Source organism: Hippopotamus amphibius, chromosome 13 (genome assembly GCF_030028045.1).
Source record: "Hippopotamus amphibius kiboko isolate mHipAmp2 chromosome 13, mHipAmp2.hap2, whole genome shotgun sequence".
NCBI classification, from domain to species: Eukaryota; Metazoa; Chordata; class Mammalia; order Artiodactyla; family Hippopotamidae; genus Hippopotamus; species Hippopotamus amphibius.
Window position 1 is genome coordinate 76767819 of NC_080198.1, and position 17750 is coordinate 76785568.

The 17750-nt window shown below is 37.7% G+C and overlaps 1 protein-coding gene and 1 long non-coding RNA gene across 6 annotated transcripts in view; one reads left to right on the forward strand and one right to left on the reverse strand.

Annotated features, from left to right (window-relative positions):
- LOC130834348 (uncharacterized) overlaps nt 1–17750 on the forward strand; it is a 176403-nt gene that overhangs the window by 103865 nt on the left and 54788 nt on the right. The window lies entirely within an intron of this gene.
- SYNPO2 (synaptopodin 2) overlaps nt 10592–17750 on the reverse strand; it is a 159591-nt gene continuing 152432 nt past the window's right edge. Inside the window, exon 5 of one of the 4 annotated variants that reach the window (XM_057704394.1) lies at nt 10592–11466. In XM_057704394.1, coding sequence (XP_057560377.1) covers nt 10930–11466 — 537 coding nt within the window. In that variant the 3' untranslated portion in view covers nt 10592–10929. Of the gene's footprint in view, nt 11470–13961; nt 13983–17750 lie in introns of those variants that run through there. The other 3 variants (XM_057704393.1, XM_057704398.1, XM_057704396.1) reach the window with 3 other exon arrangements.

Sequence of the window (17750 nt, forward strand, 5' to 3'; positions counted from 1 at the left end):
TAGTATGATGCTATTTTAATAGTTCAGGTAACAGATGATGAGCACCTGGATTTGTGTAGTAGCACTAGAAGTAGAGAGAAGTGCTTCTGCACTCCATTGGGCATTTTGTCCTAGCTAGGTCTCAATTTTCTTTCTGCAAAATGAGAGCTTTGACAAGATAATTGCTATGACTCTTTTCAGCATCATGATCCCATACATGCCTTAGAATTTTTCTTCTGTTATAAATTTATCTATCTAGTTTCCCAAACATGGAGAGGCCATGCCACCTACATCTTTTTATCATGTATGTATAGATAAGTGCAAATAGAATGGGCTGTGAAAGAGAAAGGCCCACATTCAAATCCTTGATCTACCACTTTCTATTTGTGTGACCATGTCAGTTATTTATACATTCTGTGCCTCAGTTTCATCATCTGTAAATGGGGATATTAACAGTATCAACCATAAAAAGTTAGGAAGATTAAAAGAGACAATAGAGTTAAATTGTTCAGCAAAGGACTTGGTACATTGCCAGCATCTATAAAGAGTGACTACCCTTGTCATCAGTCTTTTAACTTAGCAGAGTGCTTATCACCTAAAAAATACTTACTGTATTCCTTTTTTAAAAATATTTGTTTATTTATTTAGTTTATTGCGCTGGGCTTTAGTTGCAGCAGGCAGACTCCTTAGTTGTGGTTCGCTGTCTCCTTAGTTGTGGCATGCAAACTTTTAGTTGCAGCATGCTTGTGGGATCTAGTTCCCTAACCAGGGATCGAACCCAGGCCCCCTGCATTGGGAGTGCAGAGTCTTAACCATTGCACCGCCAGGGAAGTCCCACTTATTGTATTCCTGATAAGTGATTGGATGAACGCAGTGAAAGAGAATAATCATTCAAGTAAATTATGTCAAATAAATCTCTTAATTTTTTTTGATTGTTGAATAAGATTGTTGTTAATTCTATGAGAATAGATAAGCAACAGCTAAGTCTCTAGTGCAAATATGCACCTTGCCATGTTTAAGAAGCTTCATTTGGAGCGACATATGTGATGAAATCAGAGCAGATCAGAAGAATATATGGCAGAATTGCCCAAGTTTTGTGACACTTTTCCAATTTTTTTCTGTTTTTGAAAATCCATAATAAACTCTTGTGACTTTGTCATAATTTTTCACATATCATCCTTTCGAAAGATTTTCACATCATTCTTGAACTTGAACTGTTTATGTGGGTATAACAGACTGCAATTTCCAGACTCCAGAGCTGCTTTAATTAGAATGAGTTATTATTGTAGTCAACTCTGGCTTTTTCTGCTTTACTCTTTTAGAAGCACACATTATTATACATCTTCCATTACTACCTTCTCTTTCATTTTGTGTTTCTCCACTTTGGGAGGATTTCAGAATGGAGGTAATGATAGAGTGCAACATCAGTTGCCAATGACATCACCTCTGTCTGTAGAACAGGAAGGGAGGAGGGATGTTAAAACCGTCTGTGTCTGGAACAATGTAACAGTAGTTCAGGTCTATACACATTAAGCACTTTAAGAGCTTAAAATGGAATCGGTATTACAGCAACATTCATGTTTGAAAACGGCATTGTACCCAATGTAGGATGATACTGACATCTTAAATCTAGCAGATATTGGGTTAGAAAAGCTCTGCCATCAATTCTTTGAAGAAGGAACACAACATTGAAAGGAAAAAGAACCTGGTGCATTTTTTGTCTTTTAAAATCCCCTCTGTGTTTCATTATATGGTCTATAGTTCCCCTTCTCATTTTAACAGTCCATGAGTTTTGGAAACTTACCAAAGATATTCCTATTTTAGTTCTTAATCTATTAAAATAATTTCAGTACCAAAGCATTTTTGTAGCATATTTAACTTCAAATGCTTTGAAATCAAGACTATTTAGCAAAGGATAAAATCTTTGATTATGCTGCAGGAAAAGAAGACGGCATTACTTCATCTGCCAAATGCAAATTAAAAAGAAAAAATATTTATTCCTGTCAACTGGAAAACAAATGTTCTGAAGATTGTAACCACATCTGTAACATATATTGATGGATTGGAGGAAGGTTGGGTCACGCTAGTGCTCACTCAGCCATTACCGTCTTCCTAGAAATTAGAGAAGTGAGGCTACGGGGGGGTGGGGGGGGTGTCACTCTTTCAGCACAATTCCCTGTTCTCTGTTCTGTTGAAAGAGTTTTAAAGATGAGGCCAGCTGGCAGCGATGGTGTGTGTTTTGGATGAGAGTGGTGAGATGAGGAGGAGGGTGAGATGAGAGGAAGAGGCACGGTGGCAGAGAAAGGAGTGGGCAGTAATGGAGGAGGGAAGGGATGCTTAGAGGGTATTCTGGTGTTGACTGATTTCTTACAAAGTGTTCAAGGAGGCAAACCGGGCCTCCTTTTCACAGGAAAGATTTGACAGCTCTCTGCGTCCTTCTTTCCTTGGGCCCTCCTCTCTCAAATGTATCTTCCCCACTGCTGCCAAAGTGAACTTCCTACCAAGAGGACTAGGTCACGCCAATTCCTGTTAAAAATCCTTTCATAGCTCTCCATTGTTGCCTGACAGCAGGAAAAGGCAAACTATGGCCAATGGCCCAAATTTGGCCTAATGCCTATTTTTGTACAGACAGGCAGTTACAAATAGTTTTTACATTTTTAAATTGTTGGGAAAAAAATTTTTTAATATTTGATGACTTGTGAGAATTATGTGAAATTCCAATTACAATCTCGGTAAATAATGCTTTATTAAGCCATGCTCATTCATTTTCATATTAGCTGTGGCCCTTTATGTAGATTTCAGTCAAAGCCATATGCTTCTCTAAGCCTAAAGTACTTACTATCTGGCCTTTTACAAAAAAAAAAAGTTTGTCCTTCCCTGTAGGATAAAATCCACTGCTTTCTGACTCTCACTTTATTATCCAGTAATAACACAGAATTGCCTGGAGGTTATTAGCTGTGCCCTCATCTGGAATGGGCTCCCCCTGGCTGTACCTTAGCTCTACCTCTACTGGTAGAGGTGAGTACAGCCACTCAATCTTTTTATTTTTTATTTTTGGCTGTGTTGGGTCTTCATCTCTAGTTGCGGCGAGCAGGGGCTGCTCTTCATTGAGGTGCACAGGTTTCTCACTGCAGTGGCTTCTCTTGTTGTGGCGCACAAGCTCTAGGTGCGTGGGCTTCAGTAGTTGTGGCACACAGGCTCAATAATTGTGGCTCTCGGGCTCTAGAGCACAGGCTTAGTAGTTGTGGCTCACAGGCTTAGTTGCTCTGTGGCATGTGGGCTCTTCCCGGACCAGGGATCGAACCCGTGTCACCTGAATGGGCAGGTAGGTTCTTAACCACTGCACCACCAGGGAAATCCCCAGCCACTCAATCTTTAAGACTCAACTCTAAGGATGCAGATGCAGAGAATGGACTAGAGGACACGAGGTTGGCAGGGGCGGGGGCAAAGGGGAAGCTGGGACGAAGTAAGAGAGTAGCATAGACATATATATACTACCAACTGTAAAACAGATGGCCAGTGGGAAGTTGCTGTATAACAAAGGGAGATCAACTCGATGATGGATGATGCCATAGAGGGCCTGGACAGGGAGGGTGGCGGGGAGTCGCAGGAGGGAGGAAATATGGGGATATGTGTGTAAATACAGCTGATTGACTTTGGTGTACCTCAAAAACTGGTACAAGAGTGTAAAGCAATTATATTCCAATAAAGAGCTTTAAAAAAATAAAATAAAAAAATAAAATCATTTCTAAAAAAAAAAAAAGACTCAACTAGGCCAAGAATTCTTAAAGGCTTCTTTGAGGATGCTTTCACCTCCATGCAGCAATCCTCCCACCCTTAAGGCTGAATGGTTTTTTTGCTCTTCTCATAATCTCTGTGTACAATCCTAACGGTATTCTTGTCTCCTTACATTGTACCCTCTCTTAGCACTATTAGCTCTGTGGGGACAGAGGCTACATCCCTGGCATGAAGCATTGTGTATAGCCCTGAGTAGGTAAATGATAAAGGGTTACTGACTGATAGGTGAATGCATCCATCTCCCCCTGACAGTAGTTACTGGAGCTGCCAACAAGAGGGCTTTCTATGTTCTGGTTAAAAGTGGTATATTCTGGAGGAATTACTAAACATCCACCAATTGTGACATTGCATTCTCCTTCCTCGGGATTTCTTCTTAAAATTTGCAGTCTATAGCCATAGACTATATTAGCTTTCCACTTAGGGAAAGGATTTGAATTTGCTTTTCCTTTAAACCCAGTTCTGGGTACATTCATTGTACTAAGAAAAAAAGTCTAGGACAGAACAGAAATATCATTCAGTGTTTTTAAACCTGCTCAGGCTGATAAAATTTCATGTTTCCCTTGTCACAGAAATTAAAAATCAGGATGAGCATTACTTGCTAACCTGATAATTCTGCTGTCTTCACCAAAGTCATCATTTTCTTAGATTAAAATCAAGCCTTGGGCTTCTTAGGTGGCACAGTGGTGAAGAATCTGCCTGCCAATGCAGGGGACACGGGTTCGATCCCTGCTTCAGGAAGATCCCACATGCCGCGGAGCAACTAAGCCCATGAGCCACAACTATTGAGCCCATGTGCTGCAACTACTGAAGCCTATGTGCCTAGAGCCCGTGCTCCACAACAAGAGAAGCCACGGCAATGAGGAGCCTGCGCACCACAACGAAGAGTAGCCCCCACTCACTGCAACTAAAGGAAGCCTGCACACAGCAACAAAAGACTCAACACAGACAAAAACAAACAAACAAAAAATCAAGTCTTGCTATTGATAACTTCAAATAATAATAATGGGAAAAATTCAAGGTTGGGTAATTTAATACCTGAAGGGAGATCTCTTACAGTGAATGCAATGCATGTTTTATGGAAATATTTGTGCCATAAATATCGATGTCTTCATAGTAGTAAAATCATTTGTTTTATACTTATGGCTAAAATTCACCCCCTTCCTTTTTTTTTTTAAGAATAATTTTATAGCAGGGTAATGGTGAAATAAAAATATGTTACAAATTATTTCGCAACTTCCTCAGGTAAAAGATCTATAGAATTTGTTCATACCTCTGATTTTTTTCCTACGTGATAGCACTTTAGGGCTTGAACAGTTAATTCTTATTTCTTTCCCAGTGTTTTCCTTTTCATGCAGAAGGAGAAATCCAGATACTTTGCTTATTAAAACATATTGTGGAAGTTGAGTCTCTGTTGGAAACACTGTAAGATTTGCAAACATCACCACTGGAGAACACTGCAGGACATGAAACCTCTGCCCTCTTTTTGATTTTTTTTTTTTATCAAATTCATGCTGTACCTAGGGCTTGGCTTAGCTGAGCATTGAACTTTGACTGTTTTACCACAAAATCAGCGTTCTTTTTCCTCTTCTTAACCCCCTACTAGGTATCAATGTCAATAAATTAAAGGCATTTTTGTATTGCTAATAATCAGAGCTGTAGTTACTGTAGGTAGAAACCAGAGAAGATATCATTCAAATTTAAGGACAAAATTTAACTGGCATAAAATTCCAAATAAAACCAAGTTATAGGAAAATAGATAAAACCCCTCCTTTATTTATTTATTTATTTAAAATATATTATTCTTCTCTGTCCTATGTACTGGTCTGGCAGAAGGCTGTGGTATGAAAGACATGTAGAACAACAGGAAAAACTACCAACCTCTTGAAATGAGGCTAGGCCTGACTAGGTCAGGGATTGGCCCTGGGCCCTGGGGTCCTGAAAAGCTGCTGTGCCCTCCTGTCATGGATTTCTATGCTGCTTAAAAAATGGTTGCTCCATCCAAGTGGGAGTAGGGACAGTACAAACAGTGTATCTTCCCTAATTTAAGGATGGCACTTTACTTTCCAGCATATGCACTGTACCTGCAGAATACATTTATAGCTCAATTGTCTAAATGGATAATTTTTTCTAGAAGAGGTGATGCTGACAAAAGGCTAAGATCCTCTAAATGTTCATAGTAATGTAGACAGGGTTCTTCAAGGTCAGTTTGGGCTTCCATATTTGTGCCTTTGCCTACATATACCCCACTGTAATTTATTTGGTAATTTAGGGCAAACCTCACATTTATTCAAAATCATCTTGTGGCATTCCTGCTCTATAAAGCCTCTTCAGACCTTCAAATAATAAATATAAATCTCGAAATCCTGAAGAGGTGGTGAAGCTTTTTCCTCTTGGCAGGAGGTGGGAATGGACAGTTTATGAAGAAGAATGACAGAAAAGTCAAGGAGAAAGCAGGTACAATATAACAACTCTTCACTACAACTTAAGAGAGGAAAAAAATATCAGAGCAAGATAAACTTGGTGGCATTTCCTCTTTAAGTGGCTTTCATAAAGTTACATGATTTTTATGGGGGGATTGCCAGACTCTTTCTAGAAATATAAACTGTCACATTTTATAAGGCTGTGAATAATGAAATGTCCCTTTGTGAAAAATACTGCTCCAATAAATTTGAGAAGTCACAGGTCTTGTTAGTTGCCAAAACCACCGAAGGAAAGTACTTTGCACTAAATACTTCTGGTGTTATGTGGGCTAGAGAAACACTGGCTAGTCCTGAAGCATCTTCCTGGTGACTAGCCAGGGAACTGGACTCTCCTTGACTCAGGCTGCCCGCTGGCTCCACGTGGAGATAATATTACTTATCTCTTGGCATGTTTTGAAATTTGTAGTTTACTGAGTGCTAGGAATTCCTGAAAGAAAAGGGGCTTTTTCTATGGCATTAGCTTCTTCAGACATGTGAACAAAAAAAGAACAGAGTGTCATTCATCATCTAGTTATACAAAGGGTTAAGTTGGAATCCACTGCTGTTGGCCCACCAACAGGACAGTGCATGCACCCTGAATGGAAAAAACAGGATGAGTCATTCTATGCTTTGGATAAACAGACCCCTAGGTAGTTAAGATGTACATCTCAGGAAGAATTTCAGTCACCTCAGTTTCTTGCAGAAAAGCACGAAAATCATTAATTTGAGATATCTGTTCTATGTGATTAGCAATAATCTTTTACTAAGATGTATGCTTGACTACCAGTATTTCCTAGCAAAAACTTTCATATGTATACTGGCTCCTCTCCTGACTCTTCAGAGCAGTTTCTCAGAGCTACTGAGTGACTGTCTCCCAGGCTGTAGTCCTCAGGAAGACCCTAAGTAAAACTTAAACTCACAACTCTATGTTGTGTGTTTCTCTTTAAGTTGATAGACAGTATAGTGCTACTATCTTTTAAGTTATTTAAACCTTTAAAATGATCCTCATTTTTAAAGAATGTTTCAAGTGCTGGCCCTTTAAAAAACATTTTTTATCAGAATGCCAAAAGCAGCCATTTTATTCATACTTTTAGAAAACAGAGGATCAAAAAAAGCTGTGCTGCATGATATCACTGACCAGGGAGCTCACATTCCAGCTGATGGTTTTAATAGTATGTAGGGAGATCCAAAGTCATTTTTGAAAAGTTTTACTTAAATATGCCTCATTTTGATGAAGTCTTCAGTTTAATCAAGGTCAGTCATAGGACAGCCTAAAGAGGATAAGTGATCAGAAGCACTGGAATGACAAACATGGTAGATTCTTTGAGTCCAGAGTGGTTTTAGAAATCCAACCAATACATTATCAGGTCATATTACCATTGGCTATAACTTAGAACTGATTTTCAACGTTATGAAAGAAAGAATTAATAGAGAATAATACTAAATTAATAAAGAATAATATTCTAATATTAAATATGGATCCAAAACATTTTAACTTACATGTGAAATTGATCATATTTTGAGGTAAGACTTTTTTTTAAGTTTTTAAATGTTACAGTTAAAATATTGCCAATCAGCATGAAATTCTTTTGATGTGTCTGGAAGCTGATACAGTAGAAACTAAAATTTAAAAATATGTAGTAGATAAGATTAAATCCTTGGAGCAAAGACTATTTCAAAACAATTTTTTATAAGAGAAAATGAAAAGGCTCTTTAGGTTTTCAAGTTAATTTTTATTACTAATACAATTTTGATTTTCAGTATGCATCTTTCAAATACAGTCTTTTGGGATAAACAAAGGTGGAAATGTTAAGCTAATAAGCAGGAGAACATAGTCTATTTTAGTAGAAAAGTATGGACCGTGTAGATAATTCTACTTTGAAAAGAAATCAAATGTGAAAATCTACTTTCTCTTAAAAACAAACATTTCTACAGTTCCTCTCTAATTATAATAACTGAGCCTGTCTGACATATTTTTTATCCAAAGTTTCAATTCAGTAATATATATATGTATATGCTTGAGGCCTAACAGTGTAGCCCTTTCCGATGTGAGTGATGGGGCCAGAACAGAAGACATATTCAGAGATAAATGGACTAGAATCGTGCAATTATAAAACTTAAAATACAGGACAATATTTAAATCAGCTTAATAACAGACACTTCACAAACATGCAATGATATATTTAAACTCGATAGAAAGCAGGTGCCAAATTAGTGTACTTTTAGAGAATCCTTATTCATGGTAGAACAGCTATGTGATTGCTGCTAGTAGAAAAATGTCTTAACACGAGGTATTTATTTACAAAGCAACAGCTCTTCTCTAAAAAGGCTATTATTTGGAATATAAGACAAACTGATTTTATTTTTGTGAGAACAGTAGTTATCTAGGTATTCTTAACAGGAATCAGATGTCAGCATGGCAATCTTAGCTCAAACACTAGCTTGAATGCAAGCAATCTAATTTTACTCCTTTTCGAGTAAACTGGAGATAAATACCCATACATTTTGTGATGATTTGACAATGGCACTTTTGCTTTTCAGAATTATATCTGCAAAAAGTAGGACTTCTTGAAACACTGACTTCTAATAAAAATATGAGACATTCATTTCCTTGTGAATGAAAATGTATAACTTTCCTGCCATGTATTGTCTTTTTCTTGATGTCTAGAATAAGCTCAAATAATTTAATACAATGATTATTTTGATCCAGTGCATGCAAAGAGGGAGATGGCTGTTTTATACTAATATTTAAGTTTAAAATGTCTGATTCTTTCTATTTTGAGTCCAGTGAAAGTTTTAGTGAATAATATAATGTATATTAACTTCTAGAGTTGAAGTATATAAAATCTAAAGAGTAAAGGAAATAACTTCTAGCATTATTTTAAAAAAAGCAACAAAATAGGACATGATCCTGTCACACGAAATCTTTTCTGCTGAATTCTGTATATCTTAAAACTTTGACATCTAGGACAACTGGACCACTATAAGAATTTTTATGTGGGGATTCCTGAGAATTCCTGACAGATTAATCAATATACCAGGCATTATTTTTTTAAGATTCCATAGGAACTCTTCAGGAATCGATAATTATATCTTATCATTTGAGAGAATGAATGCTATATCAATTGAAGATAATTTAACAATATAACTTTAGAAAGTTCTCATCTTAATAACTGAACAAATTAGTATGTGGATGATTCCATTACCAATAAACTTACTGTGATTTCTTCATGTTTTAATTTTTTGTTTCCAAGATAATGGATTACTTGTGTCCTGGCAATTTTAAAAAAGTTTTATACTGTGAACAAGACCATCATAATGATAAATTCAAAAGTCAAAAAGTAAAACAAAGCAAAATAATCATATTTAGAAACCTAAGAAAGGTTTGCCCCCTCAAGATGTTTTTATTTACAATATTCTCAGTGCTTGTTTATGATGTAAAGTACTTTAAATTTCCTTGTATTTAATACTTTGTGGGTATGGCAGCAAGGAGCGGGTATTTGACTGATTGCCTTATGGTCACACTAACAAGGCCTGGGTCCTGGAATTGTCCAAGCAACTGTTTAACTTCCTTTAAACATCCTAATGATGCCTTTCTAAAGAAGCGCCACTTGTTGCATAGGCTTCTGTGGCATGCTTTCTATAACTAAATAAATGGTCATGACCTACAGTTGCATAATAACAGACACATCCCTCTACCACTTCCTTAAATCCATTAATAGCTTTTTTTCTTCACATCAACCCTCACTCCACGTAACACATAGCACAAAACCTGCTGCCCAACAATTCCTCTTGGACCTTTGATGACACATATAGTGACACCAATGACCTAATCCGCTCCTAAACTTATGAGCAATAAAAATGAATAATGCATCAAAGGTCATTCTACAAATGAGAGAAACAGAATATCAGAACTGTTAAGGATATAAGAGATTAAATAATCTGATCTTCTCATTTGACAAACAAGGACACCTGAACCCAGAGTCTATTCCTGTCTCAGGCTCCTGGCTTTAAATAGATTAAAAATAAATCCTCTAGCTAAATCTTTCTATTCCCCGCATAATACACCATTTACCTCAAAAGTCTGTCTGAAATGTATAATTGTCTTACTCTCAAATATTTCTTTCTTTCTGAGAACGTCTATATTTTAATTCCAAGAAACAAATCTGAATTTTATCAGATTTTAAAATATATTTCAAAGAAATGCTTAAAATAACACCAAGGAAATCCTTTTTATATAATTACTCATTGGCATACTCCCATTGAAAACTTCTCCAATGTTATATTCTTGCTGTTACTGCTAATGACAATTAGCATACTGTATTTCATTAATTCCATCCTTGACTAAGGCACAAACAAGAAAATACTAAATTTCATTTTAATTGAGAGAGTTTAGTTGCCTAGACTACTCCATATTAATGAAATAAATGAAATTAAGATTATGAGTTATATATAAATGCCATCAGCACAGAAAATGAATTTTTCTTCAAGGAAATTATCTGTGCATTTGCAGAGAATGAAGTGATTCACACTCACGTGTGCATACACACACACACACATACAAACTCAGATAAATGACCTATGAGAACAAGCCAAGATCAAAAGTGAATCTAAATGTATTGGAAATGTCAAGAACACTGCAAAGAAACATTAAAAAAAGTTATAGGAGGCACATGATTAGTCCTTCTAACTTTCATGTTTGGCGTCTCCATCCCCTTGGGTGTGGGTTATAGTTGCAACTGGTTACTGAAAGACAGTAATCAGACCTGGTCTCCATGGACATGATTTCAGAATCATTTCTGGAAGGCTGCCTGTTATATGCATATGGCACCTGTGAACCATATTGGGAGTTGCTGGGCATATTATTGGGTAGGGATGCAACATTATACTCTTGCCTTCCAGATGAGCCTATATTGGCCTTCTGGGTTTGAGGGACATAGGACAGTCTTTCATTCCAAACCTCAGACGACCCTGGAAGCACCTTCCTCCGAGCTGCTGAGACCACATTTGCCACAATGGATTCCTGAATGTTTCTGGGTCTGAAGGCATCATCCACTAAACCAAAAGGAGACTTGGCCGCTGCTTCCCAAGGAGTTAGTCGCTTGTTTGCTTCCTCTAGCCCATCAGTTGGCTTGCTAGAGTAGCTATAAGCAGGCTGGTATACCCAAGGAGATGTTGTAGAGATGGGGGGTGGGACTGGTCTTCCAGGAAGAGAAAGAGAGCGTCCAGTCTGCTAGAAATAATGAAAATGTTAATATATCTCATTCATTTTGGTTTATGCTGATTGTTATTCCAAAGTATTCTCCACACCATTACTAAGTACTATAAAAATCAAATGCCCACAATGCTTAGTCCTAAGATAGGCTGCCTCTACCTGGTCTGGGACTTGGCCTGCATTTAGGGCCTCCTCCTTGCTCTCCTTTTCTGAACCCATAGCTCCAATTGCTACCACATTTCTTAGGCATAACCACCATGGCAGGTGCCCTGTCATCACTGGGAGCCACCCTTACTTCTGCCTGCATTCTTCATATTCATATCTACATCCACAGCCCACCCTCATTCTAATCCTGTTTCCCTGATACCAAATAAACATAACATATTGATATACCTCCAGAAACAGACCTTAAGCTACTGGGCTTTGTACTTTTTCCAAGTGACTTTTAATATGTTATCTTATTTTGACCCACTGAATATAGCAAAAACAAAGAAAAACTACTTGGATGTATTTAATGTTACTGGTCTGATGGAGTGGATCACCTTTTTCCAGCCAAATTCTTTTTATACATGGTGAAAATCACATCAATCTTTATTTCCTGAGGGTGGTGTCTTGCCTATGTTTTGAAGGAAACGTTTCAGCTACCTTTTTCATTTGTGCTTTGGTTCCTTTTATGTGTATTACATTCCTTATTTCTTTGAGAGTGTGTGTCCCTGAAACAGCCCCTTGTGTATGCTAAATGTTCAGTTTGTCTAATATGCAGAAATATAACTTATTGAAAGTAGTAGTCTCTCCTTTTACCCATTCTGTATTTCCAGGGACCTTGAAGTCTGGTTATATACGTTACTTCCTCACACACCCCCATTTGCACCAGACCTTTAAACAAACTCTTGGCAGAAGTATCAAAGGCACACTTAAGAGAAATGAATCAACTTGAAAGTGTCATAACATTGTGTTTCTTGAACAAAAAATATTGCCATGCTTAAAATTGTGTTCAAATTCCATAAATGGTTTCAACGGCTTTTCTTTCTTAATCAAGTTCTTACATTTAAAATGAATAGCAACACCAGGATTTGGACAAAATATCTCAGATTAAAATGTTTGGGTTTTGCTGTTGTTGTTGTTGTTCCATTAGGCACACAAAGAAGGTCAGTGATTCATTCTTGGTTTGCATATAAAGAATAAGAAAGGCAATATAATGAATCTTGATTCTCTCTTTTCAGTCATTAAAACTTTAGTAGTAATGGGGAACTTTCCTGGCAGTCCAGTGGTTAGGACAAGGCATTTTCAGTGTGGAGGGGTAGGGGTGGGGGGCTGATCCCTGGTGGGGGAACTAAGATCTTACAAGGGGCACAGCCAAAAGAAAAAAACACTTTAGTAATAATGGTTGACTTCTATCAAAAACTTGTGGTTCATTAATCTCCTTCTCTTTATCTAAATCCAGTAAGTCTCTATTTAAGGACTTGGTTTCTATTCCATATTGTTAATGCATTAGTTTCAGTCATTCATTCATTTAACAAAAATTTTATTGAATACCTAATATTTCTAGGCACTTTCCCATAAGCTAAAGATACAAAGATGTTTCAGATAAAGTCCCTGTCCTCGGGAAGCACACAATCCAGTACTGTTTTTACCTCTGCAATTGTGAGTTAGTCAATCAGAGGTCAATTTAGAGAAGAGACTCTTTACCTATCCTGAAAGGACCAACAGCTAGTTTTGTACACTGTGAGATGTATTAACATTCAGCATTATAAAGAGAAATTAGCTCTTATCTCACATAGTATATGTCTATGTCTCCCTTTTGTCCTTTTCTCTAAAAGAAAGAGAACAACCTTGGTCTGTAGAGTCCCTGGGACATTTTTCACATTCCAACGATGTGTTTTCCATCAGATATAGCACCTGCTTTAGTCACGTCTTTAAAACAAAGAGACTGAAAGGATGGCAACAAAAGGATCCAAGTCTCCACAGAAGTATAGGAGAGGCTCCTGAATATGCATACAGGTATCTAAAATCACTGGCTAATAACTGGAAAAAGAAATAATTATCAATATATTTTTAAGTATTAAGTATAATGTGAAGGCATACACCTCAACAGTAGGGCATGCAAAACACTGGATGAAAGAGAATTTTATTTTCTGGTCTTTCTTCTACCCACTTAGTTGGAAAATCTTCAGAAGAATGGAATCTTAACAGAAATGTAAAAGTTCAAAACACTGTTGAATTTCTATTCTGAAAACAAAGACATCAGGGATTGCTTTTCAGCTAAGGTAAAACATTAATCAATTGAATGTGGGGGAAAAGAGTAAAACTGTGAAGTATAATATTGAAAGAGTAAGTCAAAGTTTTCTGAAGAGAAATTTAAAATTGCATTGAAGTTTTTAAAAAAGATCTTACGTAGAATAGACATAAGCCAAGTATAGCAGCAGTGCTGGTTGTGAAGGAAGAGTGCAATGACCTCAGTGAACAAAATAACAATTGCTCTTCTACATACTCCTCAGACTGCCAAATGTGACTTCATGGTCCTTTCAGTGCTAATGATAGAATAAAATCACAAAATTGTCTTAGGTTAGAGATACAACTGTGGTATAAATAAATCGTTCTTTAGGTACATTATTGTTTCTGTTCATGCCAAAATTATTGCAGGCCTCTAGTCTCTGCCTGCACCCAAACCCCTAATTCTAATGTATTTCCCCAAAGCAATTTTCACATCTTGCTCTTTGGTGCTATTTCCTTCTGTCAATCTCTGTCCCAAGGCTCATGCTGTTCTCTGCTTGGCTGGCTAAATGAAGCCATGTGATCTATCCCGAGCCACAAATGACCAAAGGGACCTGAAAATAACAGAAGTGTTTCTTCTGTTTTGGAGTTTGGATGTCTGATGGTAGAATCCTAGCCACATATGGGTTACATTCTGGGTTGGAGTTTCTATCTTGGGTTGTATTATTATCAACAGAATTTAAAGTTTTGATATGAGAGCACATAACTGTACTCAATATGTTAAATTGGCTATTTTTTGGGTATTAGTATATACTATGAGTCATGAAAATGCTTTTTTCTTTTTGTCTCCTACTACCCTTTAAATTTTTTTAATGAAAGAAATTTTTTCACTGCTGCTGGATGAAAACTTAGCAGATGCTGTGACATTCTGCTTCCTTTTAAGACTAGTCCTATGGTTACCTTAAGTTACCCAAACTAGTTTATTTCAACATAGAATATTCTAGCCACTGGAATAACAAACTCCAAACTCCTCTTAGAGTTAAATCTCCTTTCCTTCCCCAACTGGGGCCCATTTCAGGAGGATCACCTTCCTTCCGGGAAGGCACTGTGGTTGGCTTCTTCATGCTTTCCTCCTCTTCCTCTCCTCATTTGCTAACCCTGACTTCCAGCCCCTTGGGTTAGAGTACAAGGATAGAGAAAAAGATGAGCAGAAAGAAATTTTTACTTGATTTGGTAATATCATATTCTGGCTTTTCACTCTCGGATCCAGGGAGGCCCAGAGAAGAAAACTTTCAAGGGCTATTTGAAGATTCCTATCACTGGGGACGTCTTGTCTGTAGTCCTCAATTCATGCCAATTCATCTCAATTCTAGGAGTTAACTTGTAACTCAATCTGCACCCCACAGAAAGCTGTCTGCCTACAGCTTGTAGCTACTGGGGTCTGTTTGCACACATGGAGAGGCCCCAAGACAACCCCATCCAGCTCTGCCTTAGTGCTGGCCTGCTCTGGTCCATGGGGAACGCTCATGTCATTTGCCTTTGGAAGTGCAGCAGCAAATACCCTGGTTCTTTGCCAAAACAGTTTTCAGACCATATCTCACCCTGTAGATATCCTGGGAGGGAGTCAGACTGACTCCAGCCCACTCTGACCTCCCATCCATCCTCATGCTGACATCTCATATCAAGTTCTCTAAGAAGCCACTTTGAAACTCTTTTCTCACAAGGCTGGAGGTGAGAGGGTAGGGCCCCCCAACTCCACTTATGCCAAACACACACCATGATCTATAGCATTCCAGAATTCGTCCTCACAATATCCTCTCTCCTTGCCACACTCTGACCCCCTTTTATAACCTGGACCTCGCTAAGGAGTTAAAGAATTGTAGAAGTGTTTTGGGTCTGTGAATACACCAGGGACACTCATGTCTACTATTTTCTTTGTAAAGTCTATATGTTTTAACCTGGAATCTCACTGCAGTATGAAGCATCTCTTGTATTTGAGGGCCATGGGGCAAACTTGCACTTTAATGTCCTACTATATAACATTATCATTTTCAGTAGAGCATATAGTTATTTCTCTTATTTTTCTTTTTAAAATGAAATATAGGCTAAAAATAGAATGAAATTTTTTTTTCTACTAATTAATTTCAAGAAATTTATCTAATAACTTCAGATGGTTTTAAGAATTGAAACCTTATGTCTCACCTAGGCCTTGCTCTAGAGAAGAGGGCTCACTTGTTTTCAGGGCATCCTCAGGCAGTTCTTAAGCTCTAATTGTTGAGAACATCTTCCTTACAAGGAACCAAACTTTGCCTCCCATAACTTTATCCCATTGATCCTGATAACATAGAATACATCTACATATAATCCTGTCCAGCCAGTCCTTTACATATTTCCAGTTGCTTCCACTCTCTCCGAACAGCTTCACCGTCCTGATGCTACTCTTCACTTTTCCAACTAAGGGGAAATAACATCTATGGTGTTCATTCCCTCAAGTTTTCTGCATCCTTCTTCCTCTAGTTTGTTAGATAAAGCTAATACAGATATAATATCTTAATCTCCTTAAGTAGATGTACTTACATAAACACAATCACCCAAAGTAAACCCATGAAAATATCATTCAAACTGAGGGGCCATGTCATCTGGCAGGTGGCATAGTTAATGTTGCATGTAGAACAGCAGTCTGTGTGTGTTTAGACCAGTGTATCATTTAAGTGTTGAATCCATGAGAGTACATGTCAGTCTTTAGCTGGTCCAATAAAATGCATGCAGTAAAGGCTGCAAATATTCACAGTGAACTCGTGAATCATGTGGTGCTAAGTATTCCCATCAAAAGGATAAACAGGAAGGAAGCGTTTTCCTGCCTCTGCCTTCAGTAATAGCCAACACTAGTAGATCATGTGCTGCACTTACTGTGTGTACTATGTGCCCAATAGCAGGTGCTAATTGCTTTGCATGGAATATTTCATATATTCTTCATAGCAATCCCATGAAGTAGGCTCTTTTAAGATCCTTATTTTCCAGATGAGGACAGTGACACTCAAAGAGGGTAAATAACTTACCCAAGGGTAGAAAGCTAATAAGTGCTGGAGTAGGGGGAGCTGAACCTAGGTAGTCTCATATCAAGGTTCTTAATCAAATACATAGGACACTATACTTGCAATTAAATTGTTTTGAAAAAATATCTTTTCAAAAAAAGACTTGAATCCAAGCAAACTAAATGGAATGAGATGTTAGAAATTTTGGAAAGGGTCATTGAAATCTCAAGTTTGGATTAATTGAAACTGGCATCTTGCCATTTGTCATAAGCACAAGTAGGTACCAGTGCATAGGGAATACATCACATCACATGAGATGCATTCCCTCTCTCTGAAGCTGAGACACAGGGCACTCTGCATTCAGGTCAGCTGAAAAGCTCAGAGAAGCTGGGGGCCTTTCTCTGCTTAACATGGACCACCTTTTATGCCAATTAAGTGTTGGCACATAGCTTGTTAATGAAGCAGCTTTGTGAGTTTCCTTGTTAAACTGTCTGGTAACCAATTTAGCTGGCAGGAAACACTTGACATTTAAAAACAGGAAAGGTCATCTAAGGTTTACCTAGGACAAAGAAGTGAATTCTAAAGCAATGCAAATAGCACTAGAAGCCAAAGAAGTTTAATGTGATATATGTTTTGAAGTTCAAACTATTTCATACCATAAACCTTAAAAGCTAAAAAATTCTATTGGCTGAAACCCTGCTTACACATGCACAGCAGAGTCTCCAGCTGACAAATGTTATTTCAACTCCCTTGACTCCTTTCTGTCTAAACACACATAATCAGTAAATATTCATCACAAACACATGCTTTATCATAAGCAGATTCCAATAAAAGCCAACAGATATAAATGGCATTTCTTTTGCCTTTTAAATCACTGATTAGAATTTCTGCAAAGCAGAGGTCCATAAAAGGGCACATGGATACAAGAAAGCACCAGTCACTCACCAGTTTTCCATTTGCTCAGGTCAAAATATTTGGAGTGGACGTCCTAGGTGGCGCAGTGGGTAAGAATCCACCTGCCAATGCAGGGGACAGGGGTTCGATCCCTGC